Here is an 18,157-nt window from a genome sequence, read left to right as displayed (position 1 = left end):
ATATGCACCATCCCACAGCAGTGCTAGGTTTATAAGGGTGCAAAGGGGGCAATTGCCACAGGCCCCCCTGCAAGAGGGGCCCCCTCAGACTAAGGACTTCCTTTTTTTAATTTGTCATGTAATTTAATTTCTATATTGAGGGACCCCCGAACCTGAATTGCCCCGGGTCCTCCAAAGTCTAAATCTAGCCCTGTCCCACTGACAGGATAGCACATACCACGACATTTGATATACCAGTCGTGGTGCACTGGCTGGAACGAGAAATAGCCCAATGGGCCCACCTACGGGGATCGATTCCAAACCGACCGCACATGAAGTGAGCACTTTACTGGGCTAAATTAAATAAGAAAAGAAAGAAAAATTACTTTTATGAATATTGGTTACATTACATTTTAAAATTTATTTACAAGTTGGCCAACTATTTATGAATGCCTTCATCAGCAAACATTTTTAAGAAAGTTTTCTAAATATTTCTTTTAATTTTCAGGTTGACCCAAACAGTCCGTTTCATAGAAATCCTGAACCTAGCCAATCAGGGTCTAGTGCAGGCAGTGAGCTCACCCAATCAGGAGGCAGCTACAAGAGTACCCAGGAATCCCAGCTGGACTCCAAGGATCCTGTGTACCCCGATCTGATTGGTTGCACCGAGTCGGTGGCGAAAGTCTTACCTCAGCTCACATCCTCTATGTGGTGCGTGTTTGTATCACTCTATTATAATGTAATTTCAGTTAATTAATTACAATTTAATGTTATCTCATTGGTCCATTAGTAGCCGTGAGAGTTTGTTAATTTCTCGATGAATGAAAAAACCCACGTCATCAGGGAACATTATATGTGATGACGTCACTTTATATTGGTAGTTTGTCTTACTGAGCATTATTTGTTTCAGAACCAAAAATAAATCAAAATAAAATATGCACTTTGATTGTTATTATTATTAAGTATATTTGAAATTTAATTATGAGTATTATCTGTTATTTCTTTTATGTTCGTCTGGGTACGAATTAAAAAAAAAAAATCATCTGCAAATTTTTGTGAGAAAGTCTTCACTGATTCACACAGTTTGCAGATGATTTTTTTGTTTTCGTACCCCAATGAACATAAAAGAAATAACAGACAATCCTTAAATTAACCTTTACGTAGCATGATGGGTTGCCGTCAATTTAATAACGTTGTGGATGTTAAACGTTTGTTCAGTCTCTTATGTCACTGTTTGTTTATAGCAAAGTTGTGTTGATTCACGGATTAAAAAACCCTCCACAATTTCAAAATTTTAGTTCTGCCTGGAAACTGCTTATGTTTTTGTTTCAATAATAAAAAGACTAACAATACTCGTATTTTGCAAGACCCTGTGAAATGTTCACCATTTTTTTGCCCTGGGTCTTTTTCATCAGTCATTCTTTGCCCTCGCTCGATGCGTGGTCGGTCTGAGATCGATCCCCGTCGGTGGGCCCATTGGGCTATTTCTCGTTCCAACCAGTGCACCATGACTGGTATATCAAAGGCTGTGGTATGTACTACCCTGTCTGTGGGATGGCGCATATAAAGATCCCTTGCTGCTAGTCGAAAAGAGTAGCCCATGAAGTGGAGAAAGCGGGTTTCCTCTCTCTATCTGTGTGGTCCTTAACCATATGTTTGATGCCGTATAACCATAAATAAAATGTGTTGAGTGCATCGTTAAATAAAACATTTCCTTCCTTCTTTGTCTATCAGAGGGCGGGAGTTAGCTCAGTCGGTTGAGTGCTCACTTGTTATGTTTGTCGCAGGATCGAACCACCTTGGTAGATCCATTCAAACGATTGGTTTTTTTTTGGTCATTCCAACCAGTGCACTAGAACTGGTCAATGGCCGTGGTATGTGCTTTCCTGTCTGTGGGAAAGTGCATATGAAAGATCCCTTACTGCATGTAGCGGGTTTCCTCTAATGACTGAGTCAAATTACCAAATGTTTGAAATCCAATAGTTGATGGAGGGGCGAGACGTAGCCCAGTGGTAAAGTGCTCACTTAATGCACAGTCGGTTTAGGATCAATCCCTGTCAGTGGGCCCATTGGGCTATTTTTTGCTCCAGCTAGTGCACCACGACTTATAAATCAAAGGCCGTGGTATGTGCTATCCTGTCTATGGGATGGTACATATAAAAGATCCCTTGCTGCAAGAGTAGCCTATGAAGTGGCGACAGCGGGTTTCCTCCCTCAATATTTGTGTGGTCCTTAACTATATGTCCGACGCCATATATATCAAAATGAAATGTGTTGAGTGCATTGTTATATAAAACATTTCCTTCTTCCTTCTTCCAATAGTTGATGATTAATAAATCAATGTGCTCATCTCCACACTCAACTGGAAACTTTAGGTGAACAGCACATTGATCATCTGGTCAGACCCTAATCTTGCTGGCGAAATGATTGGGGGTTTTTCTGCCAAAAGTCAGCTCAAGTTGCCGGGTTGTTAGCTTCTGGACCTAATCTGATTTCAAAAATGAAATCACAGACATCAAGATCCCCGACTTGTTTAGTGTCATAGCTCACATATTTACTAAATAAGTAATTATAAGAATTGTTTGTTATTTTGTCGTGAATTTGTCGATGTATAACAGTCACAAATTTAGTATAAAATCGCTTCACTACGTTTTTTTTAATTATAATTATTCATTTTTATTTCAGTAATAATATTACTGAAATATATTTGTGTAAATGTTGTTGTCTAATTTCCATTGTCAGGTCTCGATGTCACAAATTTAGTATAAATAATTATTCTTTTTGATTTGAGTAATATGTGTGTAAATTTTGTTGTCTAATTTGCACTGTCAGGTCTCGAGGCCTCGTGCAGCTGGTGAAGGCGAGGAACATCAACACTGTGGGAGATCTGTGTTCGCTGTCGGAACTCGAGATCCACAACCTTCCCATCCGCTCGCCCAAGGTGATCACTGTCCGCCGGGCCCTACAGGAAATGGAACAGCAAATAACTGGGAAGAAGACTCGGGCCGGAGCTGAGGAAGGCTCAGAGAAAATGGCGAGCAAGTCACTTGTAGCAGGTAGGCTGATTAAATTTTGTTTAATAAAGTTTTGTCCTTAGTTGTTGGGTTTTTTAAGTTTAATTTTTTAATTTAAGTGGACCTCTTGAATTCAGTATGCTTTAAATGTCAGGCTGAAATTGGAAAGAAAGTTCTGTGATATTTTAGTTTTGAAAGCATGATTTCTGAAAGAGTGACTTAACTAAATCATGACAGATCAAATATTACCAAAATCTACCAAGAGTATATGGGCCATTTTGTGTTTTTTGGTAAAAGGGGAAGTGGCGGTATTCCAATATTTAAATATAATTTTATTAACATACCGTATATCTTCGCCTGTAAGTCGATCTCGGCTATAAGTCGAGTCCCTAATTTCAAGCCCTGAAAACATATTTTTTTTATTGACCCGTTTATAAGTCGACCCATGAAAAACAACTAATAAATATTGAAATATTTCTTATTTTCAGCACATGAGAACAATAATGTACAATATTTGAACAAAAGAAAATTATTTTACAAACTTCGGTTTTCACGTTTTGTACATCGCAATATTATGAATATAATCAAGACTATTCCAATCAAACTATCATTATTACATAGCATCAAAACGAAATATTCCCTTAGTAGAGAGTGAAAGCTGTTTGACTGTTACTGTATGGCACTGTACAGATGGTTTTGTGCACAGACAACAACTTTATTTATAAACACTGACAACAGATCACTACGATAAAACTAAAAGTATCACGTTTTGCCGCCATATTAATAATACATGTAAGGAGGATAACTCTGGAAAGTACACTGGTTTTTGTACCAAATGATGTGTGTCCCTATTGCTCTAGTGAACTGCAGAGATCAGTCTATTTTAAGGCTCAGTAATATTCATGAAGTTAATCACCGACAAAACATTGTTTGAACAACCATTAATGCCAGTGACCAGATTTCAAAATAAACTCAGGCAACAGGTAGTTAGTATTGTTTACATTTTTGCTATTAGTGATAACTTTTAATTTAACTAAGTGGACTGTTGTCTTGGCATGTGAGTGAGATCACACGCCTTTTCGCATAACCAAAACCGTTCTAATGCCAAAAAAAAATAGGTTATAAAAAATAAATGTGTCAAATTAACATATTTGAGTATAAATACATGGCATACTTCAACAATAAAATAAAATAATCCCCAAAACTGTAATATTTTTTGGTGAAATTTTCTTACCCTGTTATAAGTCGACCCCCCAAGTTATAAAATAATTTTTGGGTGAAAAAAATTTGACTTATAGGCGAAGATATACGGTAGTTCAATAAATCATTATTTCTGAAACAGAGCTTTAAACATGACATTTTAAAATCCTCTTTATAAGATAAAATTCAATAAAATTGGTGGGATGTACAGATAAATAGTTTTTTTAGTGTTGATATTTGCATTAGTAGTTTGTTGTGGATTGGTTGTTTTAGGTGAACGTGTGGCGTTAGAAAACAAAGAAAACCTGAACAAACTGGACTCCATCATTGAAGCCGTGGACGAACCTGACCTGTTACCCAGTGCTGATGACGCACTTCTAGAACTCGACCAGAAAGGTATTGTAACTCTAATTTTGTCAATTTAATGTTGGTAAAACATTGTAGTTCTCTATCAGATTGGACGTGTGATGTTTGTCAAAGAATATGTAGTTTACATTTTGAAGCATTTTTTAAATTAAGACCAAATTCTATATTTATCCTGCAAAAGCGAGTGAACATTTAACTTTTTTTTTTTTTTTAAGTCATTGGTCATCGTGCTATTTGTACATTTGGCTTTAACAAGTTTAATCTGATCTCAATCCATCCATCCCCTCTGACTCTCTGTCTCTCTCTCTCTCTGTCTGTCTCTCTCGCTCTCTCTGCATCTGTCTCTCTCTGCCTCTGTCTCTGTCTCTCTGTCCCTCTCTTTCAGTTGCCTACTATTTTAATTCTTATCTTAATCACAGTGAATTGGCCACTTCTACAAAACGTTCCCTTCTTGTTTGTCAGATTGTGAAGACCTGAACAGTAGTATTGAGGACGGGGACGATGCCACAGTGTTCGTAGACAACTCATGTCTTCCAGTCTGTGAAAACGAGACTTGTGAAATGTCATGTGATCAGATAAACCAATCAGTACCAGAAATTAAAAATAATAAAACAACTGTCCAACCAACAGTGAGTTCTCCCAGCAAAATGGACTCTACCCCAATCAAAATACTCCCCTCGACTAGTACAATGGATATTACACCAAGCAAAATGGACTCAACCCCCAGCAAAACAGACTCGGCTAGTAAAATAAGCACTTCCTTGATGAAAATGGACTCAACTACCAGTAAAATGGACTCTTCCACTAGCACAAGTGACGGTTGCCAGACTGGTAGCATGGTTTCTGTGTTGGAAGACTTGGTACAGAGGTACACAACTAAAGACATTGAGAGATTCCGAACAAACGATCTCTTCACTGTGCACCACCATCTAGCCAGTCTATCCAACATGGTGGTGACGGCCATGAAGAAACGGTGCTCGTCCCCTCCAAGCTCGCAGGAATAAGATGTGTACACTTTAAATTAAAGGTGAAAACAAACCTGACCTGGGTCTGGGTCTGGGTCTGGGTCTGGTGAGTGGAAAAAGAAACACACTGAATCGAATGTGACAAAACACACTGTGCTGAAGTGAATTACAGGTCTGTAAATGGATGACATTGACCAGGGGCCTAATTCACAAAGGTCTCTTAGGCTCTGCTAGACAACTAAGCATCCTCTTTGCAAGTCTTTCAGCATTGCACTGCGAGATCACAAAGTTGCGAGAGTTTAGTGAATTAGGCCCCAGGCCTGGTGCTTATAAAACTTTAGAGTCTAGACTCGAGACTCGAATAGATTTTGAGACACTAATGTCATGACAACGCCATACAAATTGCATGCGTTTGACGTTATTTGAGATTGTGTCTGAACTTTAAAATTGTTATAAGTACGGACCCAGGTGCTATATATTCACACTGCCAGACTGGCAACTGCTCAGTGTTCAAGCCTTACTTTTGCAATATTCTTAATAAGCAACGGGAAAGGTATATATTTTAATCTGTAGAATTCTCAAATTATTATTGCTATATACCGAAAAAAAAACATATCTAAAGATACTAATGCAGATTATATATATATATATAGATGTAGCTTCAGTCCCATCAATGGCCCTGATGGTAATTGTAGTTGCGATGTGAATTGCCAGAGGTATGGGGATTTACCGATGGCGGTTTGTTGCTGCAGGATAAAAGCTTATTGCCGTGGGTTGAAGGGGTAATTTATGGTTGTAACATTTGTTGCAAACGTTACTGGTTTAAAATTGGTGTAGGCAGGCTTAAAATAACCGTAGATGATCATTTTGTTTATGGCAAAATCATTTCAAAATTGCTGTTGGTAAACAATTTCTTAAGTTCAATCCATGTGTATGTAAAAGATGAACTTGACAGTGGTAGCAAACCTACATTTAAACAGGTCTGTTCTCATACATATTCACGTCTGTTATACATATTCGTGGCACATTTTGTTCAGTATTACTGCATAATTCACTATGCACATTTTAGTGTTTCAGATATATCTACACAATTCTAAAATGTTAAGTGGTAGTTCCTAATTAATTTTCCTGATCCTTAAACTCGAAACTCCACAAAGCCATCCTAAAAAAACAATCCTGTTTGCTGTAATCAAAACCATTATTTTTGAAATGATTCAAAAGATGGTATATCTTTAATTCTTACTATTACATTTTGGTAATAAATTTTGGGTGAGGTTAACACATTTATTTAAATTGTATTTAAAGGCATATTGTCAAAAATCACTGACCTATTTAATGGTCTATTAGACTCTTTAACAAAGTATTACCTGAAAAAAAATAATTTGATTTGTCCCTAAATGTACTTTATTCAACCATCTTCATAACCACAATACTCTATTTACTAATGATATTTTGTAAAAAATAATTGAATTATGGCAATGGTCCATAATTCAAAAACTAAAATTGCCGAGAGGGTTGACATGGATTTCACTCAGTCATGGTTCAGTTTCGGTGATGCTATAGCTAGATTTGGTTTCCAACAATTAATGCAATTTTTAGTTGTCCATTTTTAAAGAAATAAGGTCCTTAAATCCGTGATAGTATGCCTTTAATGCCATTTGCAAACTCTTTCTGTCCTTTATGATTTCAATATACACATGTAGCATTATTTTCTGGATTTGTTTTTCCAAAGTAAAATTCTGTTACTGTAGCATGTTTGTTAACTGGACATTTTGGTTTCACTAGTAGGGTTTTTACCTTTTTAAACATATTTTATTGTTTATTGTGGCATTATTTGTAAATGTTTTGATTAAACATTAAAATGTTCATTATTTACTGTTTCATTGCAGCAATAATATATGCTTTTAAATTAATGCCTACACTGAATCAAGTCGTATTGAATGTTCAACTTCAGCAACTGATGCACAAACTACAAATCTAGGTTACAGTGAACTACTTTTTTTGTATGAATATTTTTTGTTCCGTGTAATCTCTTATGGTCAAGTCAAACTGAGACTAAAATGTTAGCGACATTTATTTTTGTTGTTGCAAGTGAAGGTTCCAGAAATACAATTAAAATGTGTACTATACTGGTGCATAGACACAAAAAGAAGGTCTGCCACATGCATACACTAACAACAAAGAAAACTTGAGTATCTCTTAAGGCAAAGAACAAATTTCATTCTAAAATAAATCAAGACAAATTCTTTTCAATATCCTCCATAATTATTAATGAGCTACAAAGAAATGAGGGTTATGTGTTCTGAATCGACAAATGTTGTAAACTCGAGCCATTGGTGAGGGTTTACAACATTCATTCATGAGGGACAGATAATTGTAAATCTTCATAGCGAATTGGTTATTCCCTGTCACATTTAACTGTTTTTAATATTTTAGCCAATATGGGTAATAAAATATTTTATGTTTTATTTATATTATACTGAATACTACCTGTGCGGTTGGCTAGTGATTGGTGCTGTTATTGTTTTTTTTGTTTTTTTGTATTTCACAAAAATGTAGTTCATTTCTTTCTATTTTTGACTAGTTTTTCCCCGTGTTTGAAAGGCAAAGACTTTCTAAGTGAAAGGGAGTGTTTGAAAGTGAAGCTGCTAGTGTTGTGTGCACATTCGACTGTGTGCATATTAATGGTGCCATTGTAATCTTATATGTACGTATACCTGCCATCTGATAAGTGGATATGTTTTTTACTCTGTAATCTTGTATAATTAGTATTTGAGTGTGCTCATATTTTTGTTACTTAGAACATATGCTTTTTGTCAAATTATGCTGTAAAAATCGTAAATAAAAATGTTAATTAGTTTTCAGTGCTTTGTCTTTCAAGTCATTGTATCTTTTAATTATTATTATTATTTATTTAGTTTTTTCTTGCCTGAGGTACAAATCGTCAGGATCTACACACTTGGTAGTCCTATGTCCATACACATTTCCTTTGACATTTATCTTCTAGAATTGTTTTGAAACTTAGTACAATGATTTTCTAGGTCAGAGTAAGGGTCTGGACATAGTCCAGTGGTAAAGCACTCTCCAGATGCGCGGTCGGTCGAGGATTGGTTAGACATAGTCCAGTGGTAAAGCGCTCTCCAGATGCGCGGTCGGTCGAGGATTGGTTAGACATAGTCCAGTGGTAAAGCACTCTCCAGATGCGTGGTCGGTCGAGGATTGGTTAGACATAGTCCAGTGGTAAAGCACTCCAGATGCACGGTCGGTCGAGGATTGGTTAGACATAGTCCAGTGGTAAAGCACTCTCCAGATGCGCGGTCGGTCGAGGATTGGTCCCTGTTGATGGGGCCCATTGGATTATTTCTCGTTCTAGCCAGTGCACCACGACTAGTATATCAAAGGCCATGGTATGTGCTATCCTTTCTATAGGATGGTGCATATAAAAGGTCCCTTACTACTTGTTGAAAAATGTAGCGGGTTTCCTCTCTAAGACTGCTCAACAAGCAGTCTGTCTAAGATCGATCCACATCGGTGGGCCATTGGGCTATTTCTCATTCCAGCCAGTGCACGACTGGTATACCAAAGACTATAGTACTGTCGGAAATAGAATAAAAATCATTTTCGTCGATTATTTCTTACATATTAAACAGACAAGTAAATATTATGTAAATATCTATTTAATGATAGTCTACCTACTTTAGCATTTACTTGTTTTGGCTCTCATTGATGTACTACTCTGGTGTTTACTCTTGAAATTAAAATAAAGATGTCAATAAACAGGTGATTTGTGCACTTTATTGGAACAGACTATAATAAATTTTGATCAACATGTGTCAATTTCTTTGCTGTCACAATATATGAGGGACTGTTTCTGATGACAGTTCATCCCTATTCCTCTCCAAAGCAAAATATTTGTAGACATTTATAAGTAACTTTTAAGCAAAACGGTCAAGAACCATTTTGAGTTTGTGATCTATTATACTGGTATTAAAGGTGCTATCTCAAAGTTGCATAATGACAGCTATTGCAAATCATGTTTTTATTACATTTTGCTTTAACATTTAAAAACTACACCTTTAACTATATGCCCATCAATGATTATAGGAAATAATTTTATTTACTAGTAGAAAATATATTTTTATTGGAGAATCTTTATCACAAACAGATGCTCACATGCAACTATGATATAGCACCTTTAAGTTGTTGCACGATTGTGTAAATTTCTAATGTACTAATATTGAATTTATATTCACTAAATATGCTGTCATAATTAATAATTTATGCTGCAATTCAAAATAATCAGTTAACTTGCAGTTTTAAATTAAAAGTTTGTTTATAGGTCAATGAAATTGACACATATCATCAAAATGTGTTATAGTCTGTTCCAATAAAGGTCACAAATCTGTTTACTGACAACTTTATTTTAATTTCAAGAGTAAACACCACCTTGTACATCAAGGAGAGCCAAAACAAGTAAATTGTAAATTAGGTAGAGTATTATTAAATAGATATTTACAAAATATTTACGTGTCAGTTTAATATGAAAGAAATAATTGACGAAAATCATTTTTATTCTATTTCCGACACTACTTTAGTATGTGCTATCCTGTCTGTGGGATGATGCATATAAAAGATCCCTTGCTACTAATGAAACACATTTTGCGGGCTTCCTCTCAAAGACCATGTCAGAATTACCAAATGTCTGACATCCAACAACCGATGATTAACAAATCAACTAAGATTGAGAATTACCAAATGTTGCCGATTATTAATAAATCGATGTGCTATAGTAGTGCTGTTAAAACAAAACTTCTAGGCCAGTCTTTACAAACTAATAGATATTTAGAATTTTATTTAATGTTTTTTTTCTTAATTTTATTTTGAAAGCGTATCTTCTAGATTTGATTGGATAGTTATGAAACTGTGCTATGAGTTTATGGCGCGGCCTCCACAGACTAACGGATATTTTCACTGACGTCTACTTAAATAAATTTTATTTAATTTTAAAATGTTATTTCGGGGCAAGCATGAGCGGAATTTCGCTCGCACCCCCACCCCTAGCATAATGTCCTGCTCGCACGCCTTGACATGTAAGCCAATGTTGCGATGGACAACATGTACTTATAAATAGTATACAGTATGATGAGATGTCAGGTACGGCGGAAGCAAATAAACATTGGGGAGAGGGGGCGGCTGACGAATTAAGGACGAAAAACAGTTTCTAGGGGGTTCAGGGGTATGCTCGCACGTAAATATTTTGAAAACTAGATGTCCTGAAATGCAATTTCCTGCATTCTACAAGTAGAAATCATCTCTGCCTTAATTTTACTACCAATGGCGTAGCCAGCATGAGGCACTTGCCTCGTCTGGAATTTCCCCAGATTTATTTAATTTTTCCCATGACACTGATATTTATTTTACAGGTCTGGGTTTTTTCGTCTCTGGCCTGAATGTTTTTACCCAAAGATTTGTTTTACAAACTGGGATTGAATAATAATAATAATAATAATTAATAATAAACCATGAACATGGGAGTAGATAAAAAGACTCATTGTAGTTAACAGTTTAAAATGTGCTAGAGTATTGTTAAATATCAACTTTTCCCCAAAGCTGGTTTATCCTAGAAGCACACGTAGCAAGTGCTACGGCCCCTGCGCGTGCTGTAACCTTACCATGGTGCAGGGGTGTACCATTCTCTTTGAGAATGGCCAGTACAGCACAAATTGAAATTTTGAGTAAAAGTCAGTAGCTATCTGTGATATTTGTATTTTTGCACAGTTCTTTACACTGTTTTTAATTAAATCTGACCGGCCTCGGTGGCGGTGTGGTTAGGCCATCGGTCAACAGGCTGGTAGGTACTGGGTTCGGATTCCAGTCGAGGCATGGGATTTTTAATCCAGATACCGACTCCAAACCCCGAGTGAGTGCTCCGCAAGGCTCAATGGGTAGGTGTAAACCACTTGCACCGACCAGTGATCCATAACTGGTTCAACAAAGGCCATGGTTTGTGCTATCCTGCCCGTGGGAAGCGCAAATAAAAGATCCCTTGCTGCTAATCGGAAGAGTAGCCCATGTAGTGGCGACAGCGGGTTTCCTCTCAAAATCTGTGTGGTCCTTAACCATATGTCTGACGCCATATAACCGTAAATAAAATGTGTTGAGTGCGTCGTTAAATAAAACACTTCTTTCTTTCTAACACTGGGCTTCCGCCTCCCACCCCTAAAAAAAAAAAAATTGTAATTAATTAAAAATAGTAATAATAATAATAATAATAATAATAATAATAATAATAAAATATAATAATAATAATAATAATAAATCATTAATGGTTTTTTTTTTTTTTTTAAATTAATAAAATAATAATAACAGCCGTGTAGATAGCCAGCTTACATTAGCCGAAGTTATATGTATATGCGGTATTTGACCGGAGATAGGCGCAAAAAGATCCTTACGAAATGCGGCATCGGGTAAGTACAAAGAAGACTGTCGAGGATGCGGATCAAACGAGGAGACGCGGTCAGAACGATGGGAAAGTGTTAAAACTACCTCGCGTATTGCATTATAGAGTTTGTTGGAATCAGGGCTGATATATAACTGGTACCGTTATGCAACGTTAAAGGGTGCTAATGTTTATATGCCGTAATTATGGCATAATCGGAAAAACTAGGTTGATTGCTGCATACACACACACACACACACACACTGAAAACTGAATGCCACATAATCCAGTGTTTTGTTGGTATACTGCATGACGTTTAATGAGAGTTGCTTCCCTTTTCGGACCCCATGAAGTCGAGTGATAATTCAAAACAGGTGGAGAATGTTATTTATTATTATTTTTGTTGTTTTTGTTTTGTTTTGTTGTTGGTTTTTGTTGTTTGTTTGTGGGGTTTTTTTCGGGGGGTGGGGGTGTCTTTTTTTTAGTAGAATGGTGTCACAGATGATATTCTTTTTTTCTAAGGCAGGAAGTTAAACATGTTTTTTTCTGGTTTAATTGCTGCATATGCTAATGTTTATTTGCTCAGCTATGTAACACTAATGGAGAGATAATTGAAAAGTCAATCACCGTAAGGACCATTAAATACAGTATGGTCGATATAACATGTGGTACAACAGAATGAATCGATCGCCAGCGCTCGCAGCATTGTTCATTTAACACACGCAATATATGTAGCATGCTAATGAGGGCGAATAACTTTCGAAGGAAGGAAGAAAATGTTTTATTTAACGACACACTCAACACATTTTTTATTTACGGTTATATGGCGTCGAACATATGGTTAACGACCACACAGATATTGAGGGAGGTGACCCGCTGTCGCCACTTCATGGGCTACTCTTTTTGATTATCAAGTCAAGTCAAAGAGATTTACATGCACATTCAGAGCAAGCTGTTGTAGCACACGCCTATCCTGGCCACAGGGACCGGCCTTGGCCGGTTCCCTCTGTCCAGAACAGGAAAGGGTTGGGGGAGGGTTGTAGAGAGGGAACGCCTGCACTGGCAAGTGCAAGGGAGCACCAGCAGTCCAATGTTGGTGGCAGGCTATTTGGTGCTATGGAATTTTGAAAGTCCTGTAGGATTATCTCAAAGAGGAAGAGGTGCGCGTTTTACATGAAGGAAATTTGGCGCAATTTTTATGGTCGTTCTAATTGAAATAGTGAAGAGAACCAATAGGTTTTGCTTTTAGTATTCCGAAAGTGGCTCTTTATTATGACCGTCTTGGTGCTGTAGGGTGTCTCCCTAGGTTGCCCATAGGGCCCTTAGAAGAGCCTGATCTCTTCTGATCGTGGCATGACAACCCAGGGGAGACTCGAGCAATTATGTATGTTGGACGAGGTAGAGGCGTTGATGGAGAGCTTGATGTTGGATGCTGTTGCCGATGCTGTTGCCGTGGAGGTGGAGTAGGTTTGTCCGTATTGCCCAAGGTCCTGCCAGCGCCAAGGAAAGTTTTATTTTGGGTTTGGGGGAAGGGGCTGGTATTCTTTTGTCCAGTCCCTTCTGGGTGCAGTGCAATGGTGTACTCGAAGCCGGTTTCTTTTGTCCGACTCCTTATTGGAGTACGTGCTGGGCCATTATTTTGGTTTTATGTATGGACGGGTGCATTGTTATCATTAGTCAATGCACCCTATGGTATGTTGAGTGCATGCTGTATTTGTGTTTGCCTATATTTTGTGTTATGGTTGTTCCTACTGTATTGAGTCCTTATTCTATGTTTCCAACGGCTGATCAAAGCCCCCCATCCCCCCCCCCCTCTCCTTGAATTGCATAGTGAATGCAAGGAGGTGGGGGGGGGGGGTTATTAGTTATTCTAGCTATCTAGTTTGAAGGGGATTACCCTTATAGTATGAGTGTAGTTTAAAAAAAAAAAGCCTAGTGCTTTGCATGATAATTTTTGGTAGTAGGTACAATTCATTCATAACATTCACACGAGTATCGGTGGGTATGCCTCCCAGTCCCACCCAGGCCCCCCAAGGGGATTGTGAGTATCTAGTTACTTGGTTAGTTGGTTAGCTAATCTTACGCGTATCTTGTTTTCTTAATGGCAGTCTTCTGATCTGTTGTATTGACTATTACTCACCTTGGTCTGCTGTGGAGGAAGTTGTATCTACTACCATACATACATATAAGTGCATAATAACATATTTTATTTTATTTACATTGTATGTACTGTTCTGGTCGTTGGTTGGTTTTGGTCGGTCAACTGATGGTTCTGGAAAAGAGATGGTATACATTATTTGGTTCTATTTTGGTTAAGAGTTTTTAGTGACCCTGTTTGGTCCTCAGGTTGACCACTTAGTGAGGTATTTTTATTTATTAATTTATGGCATACATCTTTAATTAGATATACCCTGACAATCTCCCTTTGAAATGTGGTGGCTTATTTTATTATTAGAGTTAGCACTATAGCTGGTAAATTTGTCCCCAGGGCCACCCTCCGATTTGAAGTGCTAATCGGTCGAGTGCAAAAGGGTGGCAACATCTCTTCGGAGGGTGGTTGGTGGCAGTATGTTACTTTTATTTAGCTGAGTGGTTAATATTTCCTTATTTATTTTCCCTATTTTTAAAAATATATCTTGCTGTCTGGTGTTCAACCATTGGTTTGGAATGCTAATCTTGGTCGAGTGCGGCATGGTGGCAATTCCGTTCCCAGTAGCTAAGGGGTGACAGTTGCTATAATTTAGGTTTGGTAGATTGTACGAATTGGTAGAGCGCGTGAAAGATTTCGTTTTTTGTTTTCTTATCTGGTTGTAGTAGGTTATTAGGTATTATGGTGGCAGGGTTGCTAATGTTAAGTATTTTCAATAGTTGCATTCTGTGGTTATTATGCAATGGGCAGTCCAGGAGATAGTGTTTCATATCTTCTGGCGTGCCACATTGACAGTTAGATGAGCTTTTGTTTATAATGGCCAGACTGTTGTTGAACGCCATTGAGTTTCCTATTCTTAGTTTGATTATTGTTTTATCGATTAGAGAGTTTTTATGTTTAGGCCTAACTGAGTTAACAATAGGTTTGATGTTGTAATGCCAGAAGTTTTTTGTTTGGTGTCAGCTTTCCTGCCATAGATTAATGTAATGTTTTTTAGCTATTGAGATTAGTTCAGTAATGCCTAGTGGAATAGTTTGTTGATGTTTAATGTTGATGGTTAGTGCCTTTTTTACCCCATAGTCTGCAATTTCGTTACCCATAATACCTACATGAGCAGGCACCCATTCTATTGTTACGTCTAAATTTAGTTGGTTTAGCTCGTTTAGTTCTCTGTAGATGGCTGAGATTATATCTGGTCTAGTGGTTTTATTAGATTGAATAGATTGGATAGAGCTGAGACTATCAGAGAAGATTACACTTTTTGAGTATTTTTTGTTTTTGATCCATTTTAGTGCTTCTAAAATGGCTGTCAGTTCTGCTGTATAAACTGAGAGATTATCTGACAGCCTAGCAATTTTGATTAATTTAGGGTGCCATGTAATTTTCTCTTCTACTATTGCGTACCCAACCCTGCCATTATCTGGATTTTTGGAGCCATCTGTAAGGATGTGGGTGTGCTCCGGGTAGTTTTCGTTGGCACAGACTTCATATAAGATTTTTTTGAATGGAGGGAAGGGTTTTTTATCCGTTTCTTTCTTAACTAGGTAAGGTGGGTGTGTGGCAATACACTGGTTGGTTTAGGGTGTGCATTGCCACTGGTATATCATCTATTCCTACTTCGGTTTCTATATTATGTGCTGTAGTAGCAAAGGAGTTGCCTAGTTTTAAGTTAGATTTTAAGGTTACACCTACTTTTTTAGCCACTGGAGTAAGTTCCTGCACTGAGTGTTCATGATCAAATGAATGAACTTTAAGGTGGTACTTAAGGTGTTGAAGTTTTCTGCGGTGGTCCAGTGGCATAATATTAAATTCTGCTTCTAAACTTTGTCCATTAGTATTAGCTGGTACCCTAGCGATTATTCTAAGAGCTTGATTTTGAATACTGTCTAATTTATGGAGTAAGTATGGGGTGGCGCTGCTGTAGGCTTGTGCTCCATAATCCAGTATGGAGAGTATGCAGGCTTTGTGTACCATGAGCATTGCCTCAGTTTGCGCCCCCCAACTCGTGCCTGAAATAGCCCTGAGTAGGTTTAGTAATGTTTTTGATCTATTAATTAGGTTTAAAATATGAGGTTTAAATGTTAGTTTTGAGTCGAATATGACTCCTAGAAATTTAAATTCTTTGACTCTAGGTATAGGTTTGCCGTTGGAAGTTAGTTGGCCTTCTTCTGGTTTATTTTTTTTGCTAAAGATCATAAATACGGTTTTAGTTTCGGATAGTTTAATGCCCCAGGTTAGTGCCCATTGGTTAAGTCTGTTCATATCGAGTTGCATTTTTTTTTACAGACAGCTGCGGTTACTCTGCCTGTTCGCCAGATGGCGCAGTCATCGGCAAATAGTGCTGTGTTTAGTGGTGAGGCTTGTTTTGGTTTTTCTTTATTATTTAGTGCCATAGTCAGGTCATTTATAAATATGTTAAATAAGGTTGGTGATAGGACCGAGCCTTGTGGTATTCCATTTAGTATATCTGGTTTTTTCTGAGTATTGACCGTTAACTCTAACTGCTATAGATCTGTTATGAATAAAGTTATTGATGAAGTTGAACATATTGCCTTTAATCCCTTTATCATTAAGTTTAGTTAGTAGTCCTTGTCTCCAGACCATGTCGAAGGCTTTTTCGATGTCTATAAATATGGCGATGACTTTGTTGGATTTCCTGAGAGCATCATTAATAGTGTTTTGTAGCCTAACTATTTGGTCAATGGTGGAGTGTTTAGATCTAAATCCACTTTGAGTGTTAGCTATACGGTTGTTTTCTAATAAGTAGTTATTGAGACGTTTATTTATAATGGTTTCTAAGGTTTTACATAGATATGAAGTAAGCGTTATCGGTCTATAACTATCCGGTAGAGAGTGATCCTTGTCTGCTTTAGGAAGACTAAAGCATTCAGCATGTTTCCACGCTTCGGGCATGGATCCCTCTCTCCAGATTTTGTTAAATAGCGATAACACTACCTCTAGTGCTGCGTCTGGCATATGTTTTAAGAGAGTATAGCTAATTTTATCAGGTCCGGTTGCGGTACTTTTTTTGGCTTTGAGTGCTGTTTTAAGATCAATTAGGTTTATTGGTTGGTTAAATTCAAGGTTATCATTGTTGGGCTGGTTGGTTTCAGTTGGTTGATTAGTGGGTAGAGTATTTTTTTTTTTTTAATTGATCAAGAAATTCTTTGGGAAAGTTATCGTTACTGCTGTTTTTGCTGAAGGTTTTGCTGAGTAGGTTAGCTTTTTGTTTGTTAGAGAGAGCAGGTTTATGTTTTTGAAGGACTGTGGGTATGGCGCGGTGCCCTTGGATGGCTTTAACTTTTTTCCACATGTCCCTAATTGTTGTTCTATTATCTATTTTACTACAGAACTTTTGCCAGCTGTTTTGTTTAGCTGTAATTATTAGTTTGCTGACTTAATTTTTAGCTATTTTGTATTTATTGTGATATTCTGGTTTGCCAGTTTTTTAAAAGATTTTCCTCATACGATTTCTGAGATTACATTTGTTTTTGATCTCTTCAGTCCACCAACTGACTGGTTGATTTTTCCTAAAGGGTTTAGTTATTGGTATATGTTTGTTTGCTATTTTTAGAATATTATTAGTGAGTTCGTTAGTAGCTTCATTAATATTTAGTTCGATATTAACTTTAAGGTTTAGGCATTCTTTGGAGAATCCTGCCCAGTTGGCTTTTGAGAAGTTAAATTTAGGTGTGAATATTTCTTCTTCTATGAAAGTTTCGTTACAATTATATTTAGTTAATATGGGCAAGTGGTCACTATTAAGAGTTTCCAAGATTTCCCAACTTGAGTTAGCTCCTATATTGTTAGAGGTAATTGTTAGGTCGACGGCTGAAGTGCTTCCATTGATATCTGAGATAAAGGTGATGTTACCGTCGTTTAGGCAGACTAAGTTGTTATTGTTGATGAAGGTTTCTAATATGTCGCCTTGAAAGTCTGTGGTGAGGTTTCCCCATAAGCTACTATGGCAGTTAAAATCTCCTACTATGATTACATTATTGTTTGAACTGATAAGTTTATTATAGTCTTTAACGGTTAATTTTTT

General features: G+C 37.2%; 1 protein-coding gene across 1 annotated transcript in view; it reads left to right on the top strand.

Annotated features, from left to right (window-relative positions):
* LOC121380776 (telomere-associated protein RIF1-like) overlaps window positions 1-6,924 on the top strand; it is a 47,750-nt gene extending 40,826 nt beyond the window's left edge. The window contains exons 27-30 of the mRNA XM_041509744.1: window positions 488-690; window positions 2,812-3,035; window positions 4,467-4,589; window positions 5,022-6,924. Of these exons, the coding sequence (XP_041365678.1) occupies window positions 488-690; window positions 2,812-3,035; window positions 4,467-4,589; window positions 5,022-5,563 (1,092 nt within the window). The 3' untranslated portion in view covers window positions 5,564-6,924. The remainder of the gene's footprint in view (window positions 1-487; window positions 691-2,811; window positions 3,036-4,466; window positions 4,590-5,021) is intronic.
* Window positions 6,925-18,157: the final 11,233 nt, after the last annotated feature.

Source organism: Gigantopelta aegis, chromosome 9, assembly GCF_016097555.1.
Source record: "Gigantopelta aegis isolate Gae_Host chromosome 9, Gae_host_genome, whole genome shotgun sequence".
NCBI classification, from domain to species: Eukaryota; Metazoa; Mollusca; class Gastropoda; order Neomphalida; family Peltospiridae; genus Gigantopelta; species Gigantopelta aegis.
This window is presented reverse-complemented; position numbering and strand designations above follow the sequence as displayed.